Source organism: Saccopteryx leptura, chromosome 1 (assembly GCF_036850995.1).
Source record: "Saccopteryx leptura isolate mSacLep1 chromosome 1, mSacLep1_pri_phased_curated, whole genome shotgun sequence".
Taxonomy (NCBI): domain Eukaryota; kingdom Metazoa; phylum Chordata; class Mammalia; order Chiroptera; family Emballonuridae; genus Saccopteryx; species Saccopteryx leptura.
The window spans coordinates 226,280,877-226,301,648 of NC_089503.1; the positions used below are offsets into that span (position 1 = coordinate 226,280,877).

Consider the following 20,772-nt stretch of genomic DNA (forward strand, 5'->3'; position numbering starts at 1 on the left):
TTCTAATGATGTCTTATTTATTGTTCATCGTGTAAAATCATAATTACTCATTTGTATGAAGAATTATCAAAATCGTGTTACTTCTTTGAGTGGTGGGCTTAGGACCTTTATATTAAAAACAACAACAAACTTTAGGTATTGATGGTCTGGCTGTTACCTAGAAAATTTTTCTTAAAACTGTTTGTTTACAAGGCAGTCTGTTAACTAACACAATGTGGTGTCCAAGATGGTCCTAATGACCATTCTCTTGAGTTATTCACAGCCTTATGGTGTCTTCCACTATTGAAGTAAGTCTCTATAACCCTGAAAGTAGGATGAAGGTGGAGGCATATGCCAAAATCACAACAAGGCTTCTGCCTTGTTGTCTTGGTTCACTCATTGTGGCAGAAGACAATTGTCAGTATTTGAGGACATTTAAGCAGGTTGGGGAGAGTCCCATGAATAAAGAACTGAGGCTTTCTATCAAAAGCCAGCACCGGCCCTGGCCGGTTGGCTCAGTGGTAGAGCGTTGGCCTGGCGTGCGGAAGTCCCGGGTTCGATTCCCGGCCAGGGCACACAGGAGAGGAGCCCATCTGCTTCTCCACCCCTCCCCCTCTCCTTCCTCTCTGTCTCTCTCTTCCCCTCCCGCAGCCAAGGCTCCATTGGAGCAAAAGATGGCCCAGGCGCTGGGGATGGCTCCTTGGCCTCTGCCCCAGGCGCTAGAGTGCTCTGGTCGTGACAGAGCGACACCCCAGATGGGCAGAGCATCACCCCCTGGTGGGCGTGCTGGGTGGATCCCTGTTGGGCACATGCGGGAGTCTGTCTGACTGCCTCCCGGTTTCCAGCTTCGGAAAAATACAAAGAAAAAAGCCAGCTCCAAGTTTCCTGCACACAAGTAAGCCACCTGGAAGTGGACCTTCCAGCCTACATCAAGCCTTTAGATGACTGACTACTCTTAGGAGATAACCCAAATCAGAACCCTTTTTCTTTAAATTGAATTTATTGGAGTAACATTGGTTAATAAAATTACATAGCTTTTGGGTGTACCATTTCATGATGCATCATCTGTACAATGGACCACACATTCACCACTCCAAGTCAAGTCTCCTTCCATCACCATTTATTTATTAGCCACACTATCACACAAAAATCATACATGTTTTTTGTTGTTTAGAATCACTAAGTTTGAGATTTTTTTTTTACACATCATGCAATAATCACTGCAAATAATATGCACATATTGTTTGGCACTGGAACAAAAAACTGATAGAGTTTTTACTGTTTAGCATGATGCTTTTAATTTTTTACATAACAGTTCTTATGTAGTATTTGTTTCTATTAGACTTGTTTGTTTACCAGTTAGACTTGTTTGTACTTGACTTGTTTGGTCAGGTACAAGTTGTTGTAAAATTGATGAGAATGTTAAACGGGTAACGTGGAGCAGTCAGGGATGTATCCACCTTCAGAAGCCAGAATCTGACATGGTATAGCTCTCTTGATTTCCCATAAGTTGTACAGTCACTTCCTGCCTTTCATGTCTTCCTGAGTCCTTCTGTGCATTGTCACAAATTTTCATAGCCCTGCCTCTACATTACAGTGCCTTTAGCTATACATTTTTACCATTCTGGTTTTCTGTGCCTTTTGTTTTCTAACATGATTTCTTGATTTGAGTTATCCCCCAAAATATCTGATTATCCCATCTTATAACTTTATAGAAATTAAACCATAAATCCCTAACCAGTGTCTAGATTGTATGCCCTAGTGCAAGCTGGGCTCTATAACTTAATCATATAATGTTAGACACTAAGTTGGACATCTGTGTAGTGACAGAGGACAATTGTCTTCAATTAGTGCCAAAACAGTGACAGTTTCACTTAAAAGTGATTTTGAATTTGGCATATGGAAAGCAATGCACTTGATATATATTATATAGCTTTCAATACTAAAAATAGTATATTTTAAATGTCTCACTTCATTCTCCATATGTACATTCACAGAAATTTCAACTACCATAACAGTAACCACACTTTTTTTCAGATATGTTAAATTATACCTACATTTTTAAGCGTTGCCCTTTTTCATGTGCCTTCTAAAGTTGTCAATTTCCCAGATCTAAAGGCAAAGCAGTCAATAAAATATATAGCTGAAATGTTATCCTTAGAAAAATGTAACCTATAAAAAAATATTTAGCATGCTGAAAATCTTACCCTTTCAGACAGAGACAAGGACAAATAACAGAACTTATTTAGTTGAAAAGCCAAGTAGTTTACACATGAGTTGTCAGGAAAAATAGCTGTTCAGGACTAGAGCATGTGCTATGTAGTTAATTCTTATCACTGTTGCTTATATAATATTCAACTTTTCACATGCATTTCCACACAGTGATAGCATATTTAATATGAGAGTCCTCAGTTTGAATATAATTGAAAGTATACAATACATAAAATAAGACAATTTATAAAAAAGGCATTCATAAAGATTCTGTTATTAGTGTCCAGGCATCTGTGCCATTGAACCACATTTTCATTATAAGGCATATGCTATCTTCAGAAAGAATTTTACATTAAAGTTGTCATAAGTACTACATTACTGAGGGTCAGTAACTTTGAGAATTTTACTATTTAATTATAAGTAAAGGCTTTCAGGAAAAAATATTCATTTATGGCATATTAAGGAATAAAATTGATATTTTACGGGATTCCACATATAAAGAAAAAAAGTCACTTAGCCTGAACTCTTGGTTACACAAGCTAACTATAGAAAAAACTAAGCTGGTTTAAAGAAAAACCAGGGGGAAATTATATGAAGAATTATACTAAGATTATTACTATCATATTTAACATATGAGTAAAGGATAAGAGATTCAAACTGATGTGATGTTTGGAATGTGAGTTTAAAATGACAGGAACATCATGGAAAACCTGAGGACTTTGAGCTTGCACAAAATCACACACACATTTATGCATGCATTATGTGTTTTAGCATATGAGTGCATTATGAAACCTGAATTGAGTGTAAGTAGCTATTTATATTGTATGAAGTGTAAATTAATATGACAAAGTCATTCCCCTGTGTAAATAGCTATTAACATATTAAAAATATAAAAATAACATGTATTTTTGATACTTCTATTCATAAAAATGGTTATATTGGTCTTATATTGATCTCTTTGGTGTAGCAGAAAGTGTGTACTGTTACAACCTTATTCAACCCTCTTCACATTTTGTAGAAAAGGGAAAGGTTTCCAGTGGTGAGGGATTTCAGCTGGAGCTGAAAGGGAAAGAGGAGGAAATTTGGAAAGGGCAAAGCTCTTGGTTTATCTGGACATTTGTGTAGTTGATTTGCTACTACAAAAGAAATTGAACATCCAGTATGCTCATTCATAATACTAGCATAATTTCTGCCTCTACGCTTAGGTTGTCTGCTCTTAGAATCACTGGGGAACAATTTATTTTTCATTTTCTGTTGCAGGAGGTTTTAGAACTGTTCCTATATATTTCTTCATCGCTGATTCCAAATATGAAGTCTGTTTTTTTGGTGCATGCTCTAGTTTTCATGCAATTTTAATTTCTTTTTGTTACAGTTAATAGAATGCATTGGTTTTTAAATTGGAGTTAAAGGGCAACGACTCTTAGATTGAACATAACCACAAGGCAATTAATGTTTTACAAACATCATTTTTACATAATTGTAGTTGTTTTTAAATGTAAAAAAAATATTATCTGATAAAAACACCCTCTTATTTTGTTTTAAGATTGAATCAGGCTTCTTGAGTAGGTGTAAATGTAAGAATAGTCCTGACACCTCCTATTATATATGTGGCTGTTACACACTTCAATGTCAAAGGGGCAATATTTCATCATTTGTGACACGTGCATATATTGCCTATTTTCAGTGCTTCCAATTGGTTATTCAATTCATCGATGAAAAGATTATAATGACATAAAAATTGTCCTCAACTTTCTGAAGCATGAGGAGCATAACTAGATCATTTGTGTGGATCTTAAAATGGTAAATTTCCTGTTAGGACAATAGAGAGGTTTCACGAAGTATCCTTGCTTTCTGTGTCTGTGGGACAGCCGAGCTTGGGAGAAACACGACACAGAAGGAGTGGCCGAAACATGAAGCTCTGGAAGTAGAGATGCCAAATATTATGAATGAACCTGTAGTTAATCAAGACAGGATCATTTTTCCCCCCACTTCACATCAAACTTGGCTTAATGAAGCAGTTTGTTCAGGCTTTGAATAGAGAAAGTGAATGCTTTCAACATATTATTTCTGCTTTTCCTGCCTTGTCTTTCGAGAAGATAAAAGCAGGTGTATTCAGTGGACCTCAAATTCGAACCCTCATACGTGACAAAGAATTTGCCTGGAAGACGAATAAGGAGGAGAAAGCAGCATGGCAGTCTTTTGTGGAAGTTACAAAGAACTTCCTTGGCAACAAAAAAGCAGAAAATTATGAACTTCTGGTTCAAAGGATGCTGTTGGCTTTCCGCGACATTGGATATAACATGGGCATTAAGATTCACCTCCTGAACAGTCACCTTGATGTTTCTCAAAAATCTTGAGCTTTTTTGATGAGCAGACTACTGTTGGAGCATCAAACGCGATTGTCCTCAACAAGTACACAAATGCAAGAGCTACAAACGCAAATTTTTGTCTGAATAGAATTTAAATAAGTTTTGCACAAAAATTATGATAAAATAAGTGTTTTAATATGTTCTATTTCAAAATTGTAGACAAATTCTGATACGATCATATCTTTTAGTGTATTAGTGTATTTACTACATTATATAAATTATTATATTTTCACAAAGATGATGCCCAAGAAGACATTCAACTTCATTATGTTAAACTAAATGTTGAAAATTTTACATTAAGATGAAAACCTAAAATCTTGAATTGCAAAAAAACTGTAGCTTACAGAGAAACTAATAATGTTCAGATTTGAGATCAGCACACTTGAATTAGGTAAGAACAAGTGTTTTTGTGGATGCAACAAAAATTTTGTTCCCCAGTGTTATCATTTTCTTTCTTTATTTTTTATTTTTGTTTTTCTTAACTGAGAAGCAGGGAGGCAGAGAGACAGATTCCCATGCCCACCCAACTGGGATCCACCCAGCAAGCCTTCTATGGAGCAATACTCTGCCCATCTGGAGTCATTGCTCTGTTGGTAGGCAACCAAGCTATTTTAGCTCTTAAGGCGCAGCTATGGAGCATCCTCAGCATCCAGGGCCAAAGTGCTCCAACCAAGCCACGGAAGGAGAAGAGAGAGATAGAGAGAGAGATGGGAGAAGGGAATGGATGGAGAAACAGATGGTCACTTTTCTGGTGTGCCCTGACCTTCTGAAAAGATAGAGACAACCGGATGCTGGCCAACACTCTACCACTGAGCCAACTGGCCAGGGCCTAGAATTATCATTTTCAAACTACTTGGCCTCAATAAATTTTTACAAGCTAGTTAAGATACCTTTCTCTATCTTGCATTAAAAATATTTCAGTTGAAATAATGAGTTAAAGACATAAATAGAAGAAAAGTTTTTTTAAATATTTGCAATTATCATATTTAATTTATAGTCAATTATATTAATTATATCCTGTTACACCTTAACATATATGTTATGTACAAACATATACATAGTACATATACATATATACTATAATATCTATTTTTCCATTAGTAAATTATTGCACATGTGCATGCATACACATATACAGTAATAGTTCACCTTGAGAATAGTGAGATGACTACTTTTAAAGACTCTTGGTGGTGCTGTAGCAACCTTTTAAAAATGAACCTGGCAAGATGTGTCAGTGAGTTTACATGTTTCCTTACCTCATGTAAAGATATATATGCTACATAGAAAGATGGCAATTTGCCCAGGCCAGTTGCCTCAGTGGTAGAGCATAGGCCTGGCATGTAGATGTCCTGGGTTCAATTCCTGGTCAGGGCACACAGGAGACGTGACCATCTGCTTCTCTAGGCCACCCCCCCCCCAATCTCTCTTTTCCTCTCACGCAGCCATGGCTCAATTGGAGCAACTTGGCCCCTGGCACTGAGTATGGCTCCATGGTCTTACTTCAGGCACAAAAATAATTCGGTTACTGAGCAATGGAGCAACAATCTCAGATAAGCAGAGCATCACCCGGTAGAGGGCTCACATGCCTGTCTCTCTGCCTCCCTACTTCTCACTTAAGAAAACAAAAAAAAAAAGATAGCCATCAGAGTGAACATACACATGCATGTATATATTTATATACACATACATCTATATGACAAAGTAAACATTATTTATTGAGTTATCTATAATTTATACTAATTTCTGATCTAATTATTAAGTTTAAATTAATGGAAAATGAACAGTAATAGTTTTAAAAAAAGAAATCCTTATGAAAAAATAGTGCAAAATGTTTAAAAGTGTATCTGTAAAGATGAGATTAGATTTATGATAAATGAATAAATAATTTAAAATTATTTTTATTACATATTTATATATTGTATCAAAAACTTTTTGATATATATTAACATTTACATAACTCAAAAACATAAGAAGACATAAATATAAAAAGGAAAAGAGATTTTATTATACCTGCATAATTGAATTAAATTCAAAGAATTTTTTAAAAATTGTATTGCATATTTTAAATTACACAATAAAATGGAATGCATTCTAAATAACAATATATGCAATTTATAAATTAAATAATTTCAGAATAAATTTTATAATAATATTCTCTTGATCTAGGAATAATATAGCTTTCTATTCAGCAAATTTTTAGTAAATGTTACACTTGATTTGCTATTGTTTTTATTTTTTTAGTAAATCATTGATATACAATAGTATGCTTTGAGCTATTATAAATAAACTCTATTGTATTTTTTAATTTTTATATAAGTATAAAGATTTGTGTATATTTATCTTTTTCTTGTCACCTAAGTAAACTCTTACTAACTTTATGTGTACTTATTTAATCTTTTGTGACTTATTGTATCTTTCCATTTTGATTACTTTATTTTCTGATTTACACTGTTCATACAATTTATATTTGTTTCTTGGCTCAATGAATTGTCCAGTTCATACAAAATTAATTTCTCATGACAATCCACTATTTTGACTTACAATTTATTTTTTCATTGTTTGCTATTTTTGTCATCATTATGGTCACTAAGAGTATTTTTTTTTATATTTCATTTATTTTTTTATTTTTTTTATTTTTATTTTTTTATTTTTTTTAAATAAATTTTTATTAATGGTAATGGGATGACATTAATAAATCAGGGTACATATATTCAAACAAAACATGTCTAGGTTACCTTGTCATTAAATTATGTTGCATACCCCTCGCCCAAAGTCAGATTGTCCTTCGCCACCCTCTATCTAGTTCTCTGTGCCCCTCCCCCTCCCCCTAACTCTCCCCCTGTCCTCCCTCCCCCCACCCCTGGTAACCACCACACACTTGTCCATGTCTCTTAGTCTCATTTTTATGTTCCACCAATGTATGGAATCATGTAGTTCTTGTTTTTTTCTGATTTACTTATTTCACTCCTTATAATGTTATCAAGATCCCACCATTTTGCTGTAAATGATCTGATGTCATCATTTCTTATGGCTGAGTAGTATTCCATAGTGTATATGTGCCACATCTTCTTTATCCAGTCTTCTATTGAAGGGCTTTTTGGTTGTTTCCATGTCTTGGCCACTGTGAACAGTGCTGCAATGAACATGGGGCTACATGTGTCTTCACGTATCAATGTTTCTGAGGTTTTGGGGTATATACCCAGTAGAGGGATTGCTGGGTCATAAGGTAGTTCTATTTGCAGTTTTTTGAGGAACCACCATACTTTCCTCCATAATGGTTGTACTACTTTAGAGTCCCACCAACAGTGAATGAGGGTTCCTTTTTCTCCACAGCCTCTCCAACATTTGCTATTACCCGTCTTGTTGATAATAGCTAATCTAACAGGGGTGAGGTGGTATCTCATTGTAGTTTTGATTTGCATTTCCCTAATAACTAATGAAGCTGAGCATCTTTTCATATATCTGTTGGCCATTTGTATCTCTTCCTGGGAGAAGTGTCTATTCATGTCTTCTTCCCATTTTTTTATTGGATTGTTTGTTTGTTTGTTGTTGAGTTTTATGAGTTCTTTGTAAATTTTGGAAATTAGGCCCTTATCTGAGCTGTTGTTTGAAAATATCATTTCCCATTTAGTTGGCTGTCTGTTTATTTTGATATCAGTTTCTCTTGCTGAGCAAAAACTTTTTATTCTGATGTAGTCCCATTCATTTATCTTTGCCTTCACTTCTCTTGCCATTGGAGTCAAGTTCATAAAATGTTCTTTAAAACCCAGGTCCATGAGTTTAGTACCTATGTCTTCTTCTATGTACTTTATTGTTTCAGGTCTTATATTTAGGTCTTTGATCCATTTTGAATTAATTTTAGTACACGGGGACAGGCTGTAGTCGAGTTTCATTCTTGTGCATGTGGCTTTCCAGTTTTCCCAACACCATTTGTTGAAGAGGCTTTCTTTTCTCCATTGTGTGTTGTTGGCCCCTTTATCAAAGATTATTTGACCATATATATGTGGTTTTATTTCTGGGCTTTCTATTCTGTTCCATTGGTCTGAGTGTCTATTTTTCTGCCAATACCATGCTGTTTTGATTATCGTGGCCCTATAATATAGTTTAAAGTCAGGTATTGTAATGCCCCCAGCTTCATTCTTTTTCCTTAGGATTGTTTTGGCTATTCGGGGTTTTTTATAGTTCCATATAAATCTGATGATTTTTTGTTCCATTTCTTTAAAAAATCTCATAGGGATTTTGATGGGAATTGCATTAAATTTGTATATTGCTTTGGGTAATTTGGCCATTTTGATTATATTTATTCTTCCTATCCAAGAACAAGGAATATTTTTCCATCTCATTGTATCTTTTTCGATTTCCCTTAACAATGCTTTGTAATTTTCATTATATAGGTCCTTTACATTCTTTGTTATGTTTATTCCTAGGTATTTTATTTTTTTTTGTTGCAATCGTGAAGGGGATTATTTTTTTGAGTTCGTTTTCTAATATTTCATTGTTGGCATAGAGAAAGGCTATGGACTTCTGTATGTTAATTTTGTATCCTGCAACCTTACTGTATTGGTTTATTGTTTCTAATAATCTTTTTGTGGAGTCCTTCGGGTTTTCGATGTATAGGATCATATCATCAGCAAAAAGTGATACCTTTACTTCTTCTTTTCCGATATGGATGCCTTTTATTTCTTTGTCTTGTCTGATTGCTCTGGCCAGAACTTCTAGCACCACGTTAAATAAGAGTGGAGAGAGTGGACAACCCTGTCTTGTTCCTGATTTAAGGTAGAAAGTCCTCAGTTTTATGCCGTTTAAAATGATGTTGGCTGATGGTTTATCATATATGGCCTTTATCATGTTGAGATATTTTCCTTCTATACCCATTTTGTTGAGAGTCTTAAACATAAAATTGTGTTGTATTTTATCAAAAGCCTTTTCTGCATCTATTGATAAGATCATGTGGTTTTTGTTCTTTGTTTTGTTGATATGGTGTATTACGTTAACCGTTTTGCGTATGTTGAACCATCCTTGAGATTCTGGGATGAATCCCACTTGATCATGATGTATTATTTTTTTAATATGTTGTTGTATTCGGTTTGCCAGTATTTTGTTTAGAATTTTAGCATCTGTATTCATTAGAGATATTGGTCTGTAGTTTTCTTTCTTTGTGTCATCCTTGCCAGGTTTTGGTATGAGGGTTATGTTGGCCTCATAAAATGTGTTTGGAAGTATTGCTTCTTCTTCAATTTTTTGGAAGACTTTGAGTAGAATAGGAACCAAGTCTTCTTTGAATGTTTGATAGAATTCACTAGTATAACCGTCTGGGCCTGGACTTTTATTTTTGGGGAGGTTTTTAATAGTTTTTTCTATTTCCTCCCTGCTGATTGGTCTGTTTAGGCTTTCTGCTTCTTCTTGACTCAGTCTAGGAAGGTTGTATTGTTCTAGGAATTTATCTATTTCTTCTAGATTGTTGTATTTGGTGGCATATAATTTTTCATAGTATTCTACAATAATTCTTTGTATATCTATGATGTCTGTGGTGATCTCTCCTCTTTCATTTTGGATTTTATTTATTTGAGTCCTGTGCCTTTTTTCCTTGGTGAGTCTTGCCAAGGGTTTGTCAATTTTGTTGATCTTTTCAAAGAACCAGCTCCTTGTTTTATTGATTTTTTCTATAGTTTTTCTGTTCTCTATTTCATTTATTTCTGCTCTGATTTTTATTATCTCCTTTCTTCGGCTGGTTTTGGGTTGTCTTTGTTCTTCTTTTTCTAGTTCCTTAAGGTGTGAAGTTAAGTGGTTTACTTCGGCTCTCTCTTGTTTGTTCATATAGGCCTGAAGTGATATGAACTTTCCTCTTATTACTGCTTTTGCTGCATCCCAGAGATTCTGATATGTCGTATTTTCATTTTCATTTGTCTGTATGTATCTTTTGATCTCTGCACTTATTTCTTCTTTGACCCATTCATTTTTTAGAAGTATGTTGTTTAGTTTCCACATTTTTGTGGGTTTTTCCCCCTCTTTTTTGCAGTTGAATTCTAGTTTCAAGGCTTTATGATCAGAAAATATGCTTGGTACAATTTCAATTTTTCTAAATTTGCTGATATTGTCTTTGTGGCCCAACATATGGTCAATTCTTGAGAATGTTCCATGTACACTAGAGAAAAATGTATACTCTGTCGCTTTGGGATGAAGTGTCCTGTAGATGTCTATCATATCCAGGTGTTGTAGTATTTCGTTTAAGGCCACTATATCTTTATTGATTCTCTGTTTGGATGACCGATCTAGAGCCGTCAGCGGAGTATTGAGGTCTCCAAGTATGATTGTATTTTTGTTAGTTTTTGTTTTAAGGTCAATAAGTAGCTGTCTTATATATTTTGGTGCTCCTTGGTTTGGTGCATATATATTAAGGATTGTTATGTCTTCTTGATTCAGTGTCCCCTTAATCATTATGAAGTGACCATTTTTGTCTCTGAGTACTTTTTCTGTCTTGTAGTCAGCATTATCAGATATGAGTATTGCTACACCTTCTTTTTTTTGGGTGTTGTTTGCTTGGAGTATTGTTTTCCAGCCTTTCACTTTGAATTTGTTTTTATCCTTGTTGCTTAGATGTGTTTCTTGTAGGCAGCATATAGTTGGATTTTCTTTTTTAATCCATTCTGCTACTCTGTGTCTTTTTATTGGTAAGTTTAATCCATTTACATTTAGTGTAATTATTGACACTTGTGGGTTCCCTACTGCCATTTTATAAATTGCTTTCTGTTAGTTTTGTATCTAGTTTGATTCTTCTCTTTTGTTTTTCTATCATTTGTTTCTGTTTGTTTGTGTTCCATACTTCTTTCCTCTGTTGCTACCTTTTTTAAGTCATGTGTTTTTGTGGTGGTTTTTTCTAGGGTGGTTACCATTAAGTAATGAAAAGGGTACCTACCATATTCATTGTAGTACCCTATCTTATAAGTATTTCTGCACTTCATCGTCCTTTGCTACTGTTAATCTCCATTCTCTCCCCCCTTTTTTTTTCCTTTGTTGTCACAGTTTAAGTTTGGTTTTATTGTGTTCTTGGTGGAGCTGTTACTTGTGGTGTTGTTTTCTTTTGTTCTTTGAATCTGGTTGGAAAACCCCCTTTAGTATTTCCTGGAGTAGGGGCTTTCTCGTGATAAATTCTCTCATCTTTTCTGTATTTGTGAATGTTTTTATATCTCCTTCATACTTGAAGGATAGCTTTGATGGGTATAGTATTCTTGGCTGAAAGTTCCTCTCTTTCAGGGCTTTAAATATTGGGGTCCACTCTCTTCTAGCTTGTAGAGTTTCTGCTGAGAAATCTGATGATAATCTAATAGGCCTTCCTTTATATGTTGTACTCTTCTTTTCCCTGGCTGCCTTGAGAATTTTTTCTTTGTCATTGGTTTGTGTCAACTTTATTATGATGTGCCTTGGAGTGGGTTTGTTGGGGTTAAGAAAACTCGGTGTTCTGTTTGCTTCTTGAATTTGAGGCTTTAGTTCTTTCCACAGGCTTGGGAAGTTCTCGTCTATTATTTGTTTGAGTATATTCTCCATTCCATTTTCTTTCTCTTCTCCCTCTGATATACCTATTATTCTTATGTTATTCTTTCTGATGGAGTCAGATAATTCCTGTAGGGCTTTCTCGTTTTTTATTATTTTTGAGTCTCTTTCTTCTTCTCTCTGTTGTGCCTCAAGTTGTTTGTCTTCTATTTCACTAATCCTATCTTCAATCTGGGTTGTTCTGCTAGCTAAGCTTGTTACCTCGTTTTTCAGCTCGTGAATTGAGTTTTTCATTTCTGTTTGATTTGTTTTTATAGTTTCAATTTCCTTGGTAATATATTCTTTGTGTTCATTGAGTTGTTTTCTGATCTCCCTATATTGCCTTTCTGTGTTTTCTTGTATATCTCTGAGTATTTTTAAGATTTCTATTTTAAATTCTCTGTCATTTAGCTCCAAGGCTTCCAATATGTTAAGTCTTTTCTCCATAGATTTTTCCACATCTATTTGTGTTACCTCTCTTTCTTTTGTATCCATAATATTCGATTTCCTCTTTCTTATTGGCATCTGAGGGTGGTCTTGTTGATAGCACTAATTAGAATTAATAAAGAGTAAAAAGTAAAAAAAAAACAAAAAAAAAAAAAACAAAGGGTAAAACACCCCACAAAAAAAAGCAGTAATAATTTATTATTTCCCCCTTTTTTTTCTTTCTTCTCCTTCCCTCCTCTCCCCTCCTCAGGGAAATATCGTGCTAATAATGGAGGGCCTGGTTTGCGGTGAAGAGTTCAAGGGGCAAAAAAAAAAAAAAATGGGAGTCGGGACCTACTAAATGCAAAAAAAAAAAAAAAGGAAGAAAATCTTAGACAAGCATAAGTTGATCTGCCTGCGGGTGATGGTCAACTAAGAGATATAATGAGAGGGATAAGAGGGAACCAGAAAAAAGGACAAAAAAAGGAATAATAAAGAAGAAAAAAAATAAAAATAATAAGTAAAAATATGTTGTATTAAGTGGAGCAAAGACCAAATACAATGGAGACCTTGGGTTGGGAGGACCCAAAATGCCACAAAAATAAACTAACAAGAAAAATACAAAAACAAAAGCGAAAAAGAAAAATAAAGCCAAAAAAAACCTTGAGTCCCAAATTAACTAATTTGTTCGTGATTGAGGATTAAATGGGAGGAAAGTAAAACGAGAAAAGAAAAAACGAATAGAAAGGAAAAAATAAGAAAAAGTGAAAAACGAAGGAAGAAATAAAAAAGGAAGAGAAAAAAACAAAATAAAGCCAAAAAAAAACAACAAAAAAAAAAAACAAAAGAGGAGAGAGTGAGAGTTAAGTGTCCTGGAGTATAACCCGAAAGGAGGGTGAGGATGAAGAAGAGAAATAAAATGTAACACTTATGGGTAGTGTAGTTCAAGAAAAGGGAAGCATAAGATGGGCAGAGAATAGAAGGACCGAGGTGGAGGAAATAAAGGCAATAAGATAGAAGAAACAAACAACAACAACAACAACAACAAAAAAAAAATTAGTGGAACAAGTTGTAAAGTCTGTGGATTTTTCTTGATTTTGAGATGTTAACTTCTTCCTTTTTCTTTTCTCTCCCTCTTCCTGGTCGGTGACTCTGTACCCCAGGCTCTGCCCCTGTGTCACATTTAGGTAGGGATTTGCAGTTGATGGGATTCTATGGCAATGTCATATAATTGGCTTTAGTCTTGCTGGTAGTCAAGGCTTGTTGGCGTTTGCAGGGTCCAACTATGAGAGAGTTTGCTTTCGTGGATTCTCTCTCCTAGTCCCCCCTTCCTGAATTAGCAGCCTGGTGATCCAGCTATAAGGCTGCCACTGCTTCTGCCTGGGGAGTAAGAGGCTCAAAGAGCTGGGAAATCCCCACTCTATCCCCACTCAGTGCAAGGCTTTGGGAAGGGCTCTGACAGTCAGGGCCTCCAGTGTAATCAGGCGGGGGTGGGAGTCAATTGTTGTCAAGGTGACTGTTCAGCGCCTAGCATTCAGTTGGACCTCTCAACCCAGGCTTTCCACACTTTGTAGCCTGTTTTGGCTGGTAAGAAGAGGCACTAGTCTCTGCTTGCGACTAGTGTGGTATAGATCTTATTATCTGCCAAGTCCTTCTTGTTAGCGTTTATCCCTGAATATGGAGGCTCTATCAATCAGAAGTTGCCCCCGCCCCTTTAGCGAGAGGCACTAAAAAATATCACGCCTCTTGTCTTGGGTCGGTGAACTGAGAGAGATCTTATCAATTAGAACCGAGGGTGCGCAGATTTCACGGGTTAAGTTAATTTTAGTAATTGGGTCGCAGCTGTGCTCCCGAAGGTATTTCAGGCTGCCTGCGCGCGCCCCTCCCCCAACGCTTGATTGTTAGCTTGAATGGCTGGGTGAGGTGCCCCGCCCGCGGAGAGAATCTCCCAAGTAGGGAATACCGCCCTGGGGCCTCTCCCGCTCCCCGTGCGCGGGCCGCTGGGAACGTTAGCGGTGCTCGGTCTGCAATGCTCGGTGTGCAACTAGACCGGCGCGCGCCAGCGGCTGCTCGCCGCTCCGGAGTGTGGGCGGTGCTCGCTCTGCAACCGACCCGGGCGCTGCTCGCGGCTGCCCGCGGCTGCTGCTCGCGGCTCCCGAGTGCGCGATGACTTACCACAGGTGCACTTCCTCGCGGCTTGAATGAACGTCCCTGCGGTAGCTTCCTCCACACCCTCGTCTCTCAGATTCAAGTGATAACAGTCCTTTTGCTTTCAGTTTGTGTGGAACTCCGTAATGCTCCGAAGATAAATTTTCCTGTTTCTAGTTGATAAATTTGTTGTTATTTTGGGGAGATCTGTCGGACGCGCTGCTCACGGCGCCATTTCCGTGACGTCACTCAAGAGTATTTATATTATGCTTAGTCTGTGATACACTTATAATATCAAATTATATTTGCTTATATAAAATAGTTAAATTATATAATTTTTTTTATTTAAAAATAGATTACTTCTGTGTTCAAAATCTTGTGTTTATAAGATCTATTCTTGCTCAGTAATATTACATATTATGTAGGAATATTACATATTTGATGATTAAAAATGTTTTAAATACAATTTTTTCAATTAGTAACTTTTAACTCTACTGTCAAATAAATTAATAGTTTAATTACCAACGCTTGTTCTAAAGCTCTATTTCAATACAATTAACTTAAAAATCCCATTCTTTTCAGTGATGCATAAAATGTTCTTTGTTTATTAACAAAATCTTTATGCCAAAGAAGAATAGGCTATTTCAAGAAATGAACAGAACATTTTTACTTAGTCCCAATTTTTACTGTCTTGTTAGTTTGTTGAATTTACCTCACTACTTTGAGGTACATGCTTTATCTCAGAGATTGTGACCTATTTAATAGTTACTTGTATTACTGTGCAACTGAAACCCTCTTTACTCATTTTTCTTTCTCTTCTTTTTCCTTTTAACATGCTGCAGTAGCTAACATATTATGGAGAGAAGAAGGTACCAGAGTCTATTAATTCTTATATTGTTGTGATTATTTTGCTTAATTTTTAGATTTATTGGTTATCAGTTTTAATAACCAGTTTTTATTTTAATTCAATATTTTTTGGATTATATTTCAACATTTTTATATAAACCTCTACCATTAAAAATATCAATACTTCTCATTAGCTTGTATCATATTTGATAGTGGATATATAGTCAGAAAATTAAATTGCAATATATTGATATGCATTTAAGAGTGTAAAATTAAGTCTAAAAATAAAAGCAACCTTAGTTAAGCATAATTTACATAGTAATTCCTCATTAGGTTAGAAAACAAAAAATTACAAAAACCACTGTTTTACCTAGGAAATGTAACAAATTACTTAAGAAAATGTGTTGTTAATATGCAATAATAATATAATATTTTTCAGGCTAACTACAAACGTAATAAAGATTTATTATTTGAAACCATTTTTATTTATTAAAAATGCATTCTGATAGTTTTAGGACAAGAGACATCTATTTGCAGATATACTATGTGTATATACATATGCACATGTATACATACACATGTGCATATATATATATAATTACTAATAGTAATTACTTAGCAAACAAACACTATATTATAGTATAACTTTTGTTAGGTTAATCATTAAATGTGAACTTAATCATGCAAATTCAGTTTCCAGCATACTTTTAGAAGTTCAGGGAATTATATACTGACTCAGAAGAACTTTTTTCTTGGATTAATATTGCCTAGTAAAAATTTTGACTCATTCACTCTCAAAAACTATTTAGTAAGAATGAAAGAGTAAGTCTTATTTTAAGTGGATGTGATATGAAGATCTTATTGAGGTACAATGGTGTGATGTTACTCTGTGTGAAAAGATTATTATCTCCAAAGTATAGATACAAAAAACAAAATAAAACAAAAGATGATATCATCATCAATCAAAACTCTACCCCTGCTGACTTACTCAAGGTGAGAAATGCAATGTGTAAAATCTATTCTTTTCTATGTTTATCTTTAGCTAAGAAAGGAAAAGATTTCTTCTATATTTCAAAATAAAGATGAATGAGTTTACAATCACTTGAAAATAAAAATAATAGCATTAACCTGTAAAGAGCTTTATTTAACACTAAATCTTTTTGACTCACTTCTGGTTACCAAATCACTGCATTTCAGAATTATAATTTGCTCTTGACCGAAACATAAATGGTACAGTAATGTAAAATTAAGTCAGAGAAAGACCATTATCACCACAAAATCTCTTTTGTTATTGACTTAAATATTCATCCAGTAACCAGAAATTAACCAAAATTTACTGTTGATATAACTTACATAAAATATTTGCTATATCTCATGAATAATATAATTGTATTATCATGATACACTATCATTGTTGAGCTGCTATGCTCAAGGTATTGAGACAAGAATGTGCATTACATCTACTTTTTTCTCAGTCTATTGTATGTATTTAAAGGTGCAATATTGATTAGAAAATTCTCTGGAAAAATAATTCTTTCTTAGGAGACTGCAGCAATTCCTGCTTATGTCCTCTTTCTGTATAGAAAGAATAACAAAGCAAAAAGAAAGCTCACAAGGAACAAACAAATTATGGATCACATTCTGGAGCCACTACACTCTATTAGATTAACAATCGACCTGTAAGAGATAAAGTACAAGTGTCTGGCTTCACCAGGGGATGGGAAAGAAAAACAAGCAAACTGCACATAACATAGTCCCAGTCTTCACTGTGACTAGAGCTGTGTAGCTTTCACAAAAGTCAAGAACTTTTGTAATATACTACAATACAAAGCATTAATAAGGAGAGAACTGTAACTGACACCTCCATGGTTATCAAACCTTTTGGGTCTCAGGACCGCATTACACTTTCCAATATTCTTTAGAACACAAAAGCTTTTGCCTATGGGGGTTATTTTCAGCCACTTACTTCTATTTACCATATTAGAAAGTAAGGCAAAAAGGTTAAATGGGTATTTATTAATTTATTAAAAGTAACCATAATAAACTGATTATATGTATCCATAAATAACACATTATTTTCAAATCTATAGTTTCAGAAAAGAATGAGGATACTCACATTGTTTTATATTTTTCAAATCTTAAAAATATGACTGGATAAGAAATGCTGGATTCTTGTACCTGTCTCTGTATTGAATTGTTGTGACATCGTGTGTCATATAACCTGTAGAAAACTGTACTCTATTTCTGTGAGAATCTAATTTGTAAGACTAACAAGGAAAAACACAAAGGATATCTTAGTATTATTGTGAAAATAGCTTTGACTTTGTAAATTCACTGAAAGGATCAACTTTGAGAACTGCTCTGCTAAAAAATCAACTTGAACTTTTCATAGTTCATGGATTCATAGAATTTGATATCACAGGAACTTGAAACTTAGCAGTATATCTCACTGTATGGATTTGAGGAAAACATGAGGGCAGTTATCATATTTAGGTGATATACATTTCACCAATAGTTCCTCATTGATGTTCCAAAGAAGAGATTATGTCAGTTATAATAATAGTGACAGTTACTGTTTCTTGAAATCTTTCTATGTGTCAGTCACTCTGCTAAATGTTTTAAATTCTTTATCTCATTTAATCCTTACAACAGCTGTGTGATATAGGAGTATTATTATCTCCAAATTAAAGAGGGGGAAATAGTGACACAGGCTAAATTTTCCTTGGTACACCAGAAAGTTTTACAGTCATGATTTGTCCCAGAACTGTATGAATCCAGAGAATGGAGTTGATCTCCCTTTGTTATATTCCACCTATCCCTTCTCAAAAAAAAAGTTAAGACATAGAAACTTAACAGCTGTAATGAATATATACAAATATGTCATTGCTTCCTTACAAATAAAGTGAATGAATGCCCCAAATGAAAATCTGTATTTGTCTTCAATTACCAACATCTCTATCATCAGGTAATTTATATTGTTCTTTGCCTACTCTATTGATAATAAATGGATATATGTAAAAAATTATAGCAGCAAATTTTAAAGAAACACAGACTCATCATATATTCATATAAAAATTTAGCTTCTAAAACTCAACTATAACTTGATGAAAAAAATCTCTAGCAAAGAAATAATGGCAAAATATGCCTCTTGTGGACGGGAAGGGACTCAAAGCTGATGTTAAAAGTACAGATAAAGTTTTATTACCCAGGAGAGTGATTGATACATAGCTGTTCACTTTATAATTATTATTTGAAGTAGATATTTACCTATGCTATTTTGCTGACATTACTATTTCATAAACACTAAGGAGTTACATCCCTGCTGAAAACAACAAAATGCAAAAACAAACTAAACCGTACATAATAATGACTGTATTTCTTCAGTAACATCTAACCTAAAAAGTAGCTTATGCTTTGTAAAAATGTTGATGTGCCGTTCATATTTTTAAAAGTAAGCAAATAGTCTCCCAGATGAAAAGGGTGATTTGGTTGGATTACTTGGGTTTTAGAGGAAAATACAGCTCAGAAATTTCATCAGTACAATGATACAGTGGAATCCCACTGACTGTATTATGTATAGAATGTGGTAAAGTAACATAATAAGAAAGAGCAGGAATTTTTCGAGAAAGTTTACAGTCTCATTTTATAGTAATGTCAGGTTTAAACTTCTTCACATTCCTAATTGTGGGGTACAATTTTGCACAGCTGAAGAACACAGCGATTGATGTTCATTCAAAAGTGTTATGAGCTTTGTAATAAGCCTCAAACATAGTATGTAACTATCAACTGCCGGTCAGATACCACATTACTACTTGGTTATGTTCATAAGATTCAACAACAATTAATGTTAAACTGATAGTCATTGATCAATCTTAGGTTAATTTTTACTAGAAGCTTATTGATACAAATCAATGTTTTGCATAAAAACTGATGTGTTTTTTTTAATCTTATCCATAGGGCATGGAATTTATAGTTCTTTTTGCACAACTATGATCAAAAGAATAGCTAACAACAACTAAATTTTATTTTTTTAAAAGAGATGACTTGAATTTAGTACTTGCCATTTCTACTATGATTCAGGACTCTCTATCCCACTGTAATGAAGTCCTCTCTAGACTTAAAATGTTTAATGAATTGATAAAGATGGCATGTATTAAAATATAAGTACTGTAAAATATTTATAAAACAATAAAGATGCATCAAAACAATCTGGAATCATTTAAAATGTATATGTAAGATTAGATAGAAATAATTTCACATGAGATAAAAATAATGCCTAGAGGATTATTTTTACTTAAATAAATTAGTTTTCTGTTTATAGCTATTTTTGGAATTTAAACATTTCAAGCAACAATGGTTTGGCTTTCCAAAGTATCAAGATTTCTATATCAATGTTACCTTTTAAAGAACACGTGCTATCACTGAATAATGTACAGTATAATTAGAGTGAATAAAGATGGTTGTGGAAACCAACAGAACTGGGAAAGGGAGCTATTCAGGTGAGGATCAGAGGAGGAGAGACTACATGAGGCTAGATCTCTAGACAGGTGGGAACAAGGCATAAGCAGAAGAAATGAAAAGAGCAGGTGTGCAAGAATATGCAGAAGTTCCCCAGGTGCAGGCCTCAGTGAACCCCCACTGCATGCCAGGTATTTCATGTCTAGTGTTCTGCACCTGTTAGGTTTGTATTTATAAAGTGATATGAAATCCTCAGATGCCACACACTTAGTTAGATGTCTAATGTGAAAAAATAAAAGTATGTTCTAAATTAGTACACTGAGCTTTTCTCTAAAACCTTAAATTAATTCAAGTTTTAAAGTATAGAAATAGGCCCCAAATACTGCCAGGATAAAAAAAATGACATATAAAATATCTATATAGAATTGTACTTAAAAATGACTTTAAAAAAATATATATCTCCCTCAAATCTGAATGACTTGTATTTTTGTTGTTGTTGTTTCTAAATTGATTGTATAAGCTATACTCCTAGAAAGAATAAAATCTTATTTTCTCTAGAGAACTCTAGTAAAAGTACTAGAATATATATCCTATTCTTTAAAAGGTACTTTTATTTCTTAACACCTAAATTAATTGGAAAAGGTATCAAGCATAACCTATGTATCAAAGAGTTTATTCCTCCCATTTATAATTATTCTAAATATATGAAAACTTTATTGACATATTAAAGAAATCACTGAATTGCAGATTCGGGAGAAGAAAGCAGAATGTCTAGATACTATCACAAAGGTGCTTGGGCAATGGA

The 20,772-nt window shown here is 34.3% G+C and overlaps 1 protein-coding gene across 4 annotated transcripts in view; it reads left to right on the top strand.

Annotated features, from left to right (window-relative positions):
- FSTL5 (follistatin like 5) overlaps window positions 1-20,772 on the top strand; it is a 703,822-nt gene that overhangs the window by 592,302 nt on the left and 90,748 nt on the right. For all 4 annotated transcript variants that reach the window (XM_066387204.1, XM_066387223.1, XM_066387213.1 and 1 more), the window contains one exon: window positions 15,506-15,532. In XM_066387204.1, coding sequence (XP_066243301.1) covers window positions 15,506-15,532 — 27 coding nt within the window. The remainder of the gene's footprint in view (window positions 1-15,505; window positions 15,533-20,772) is intronic.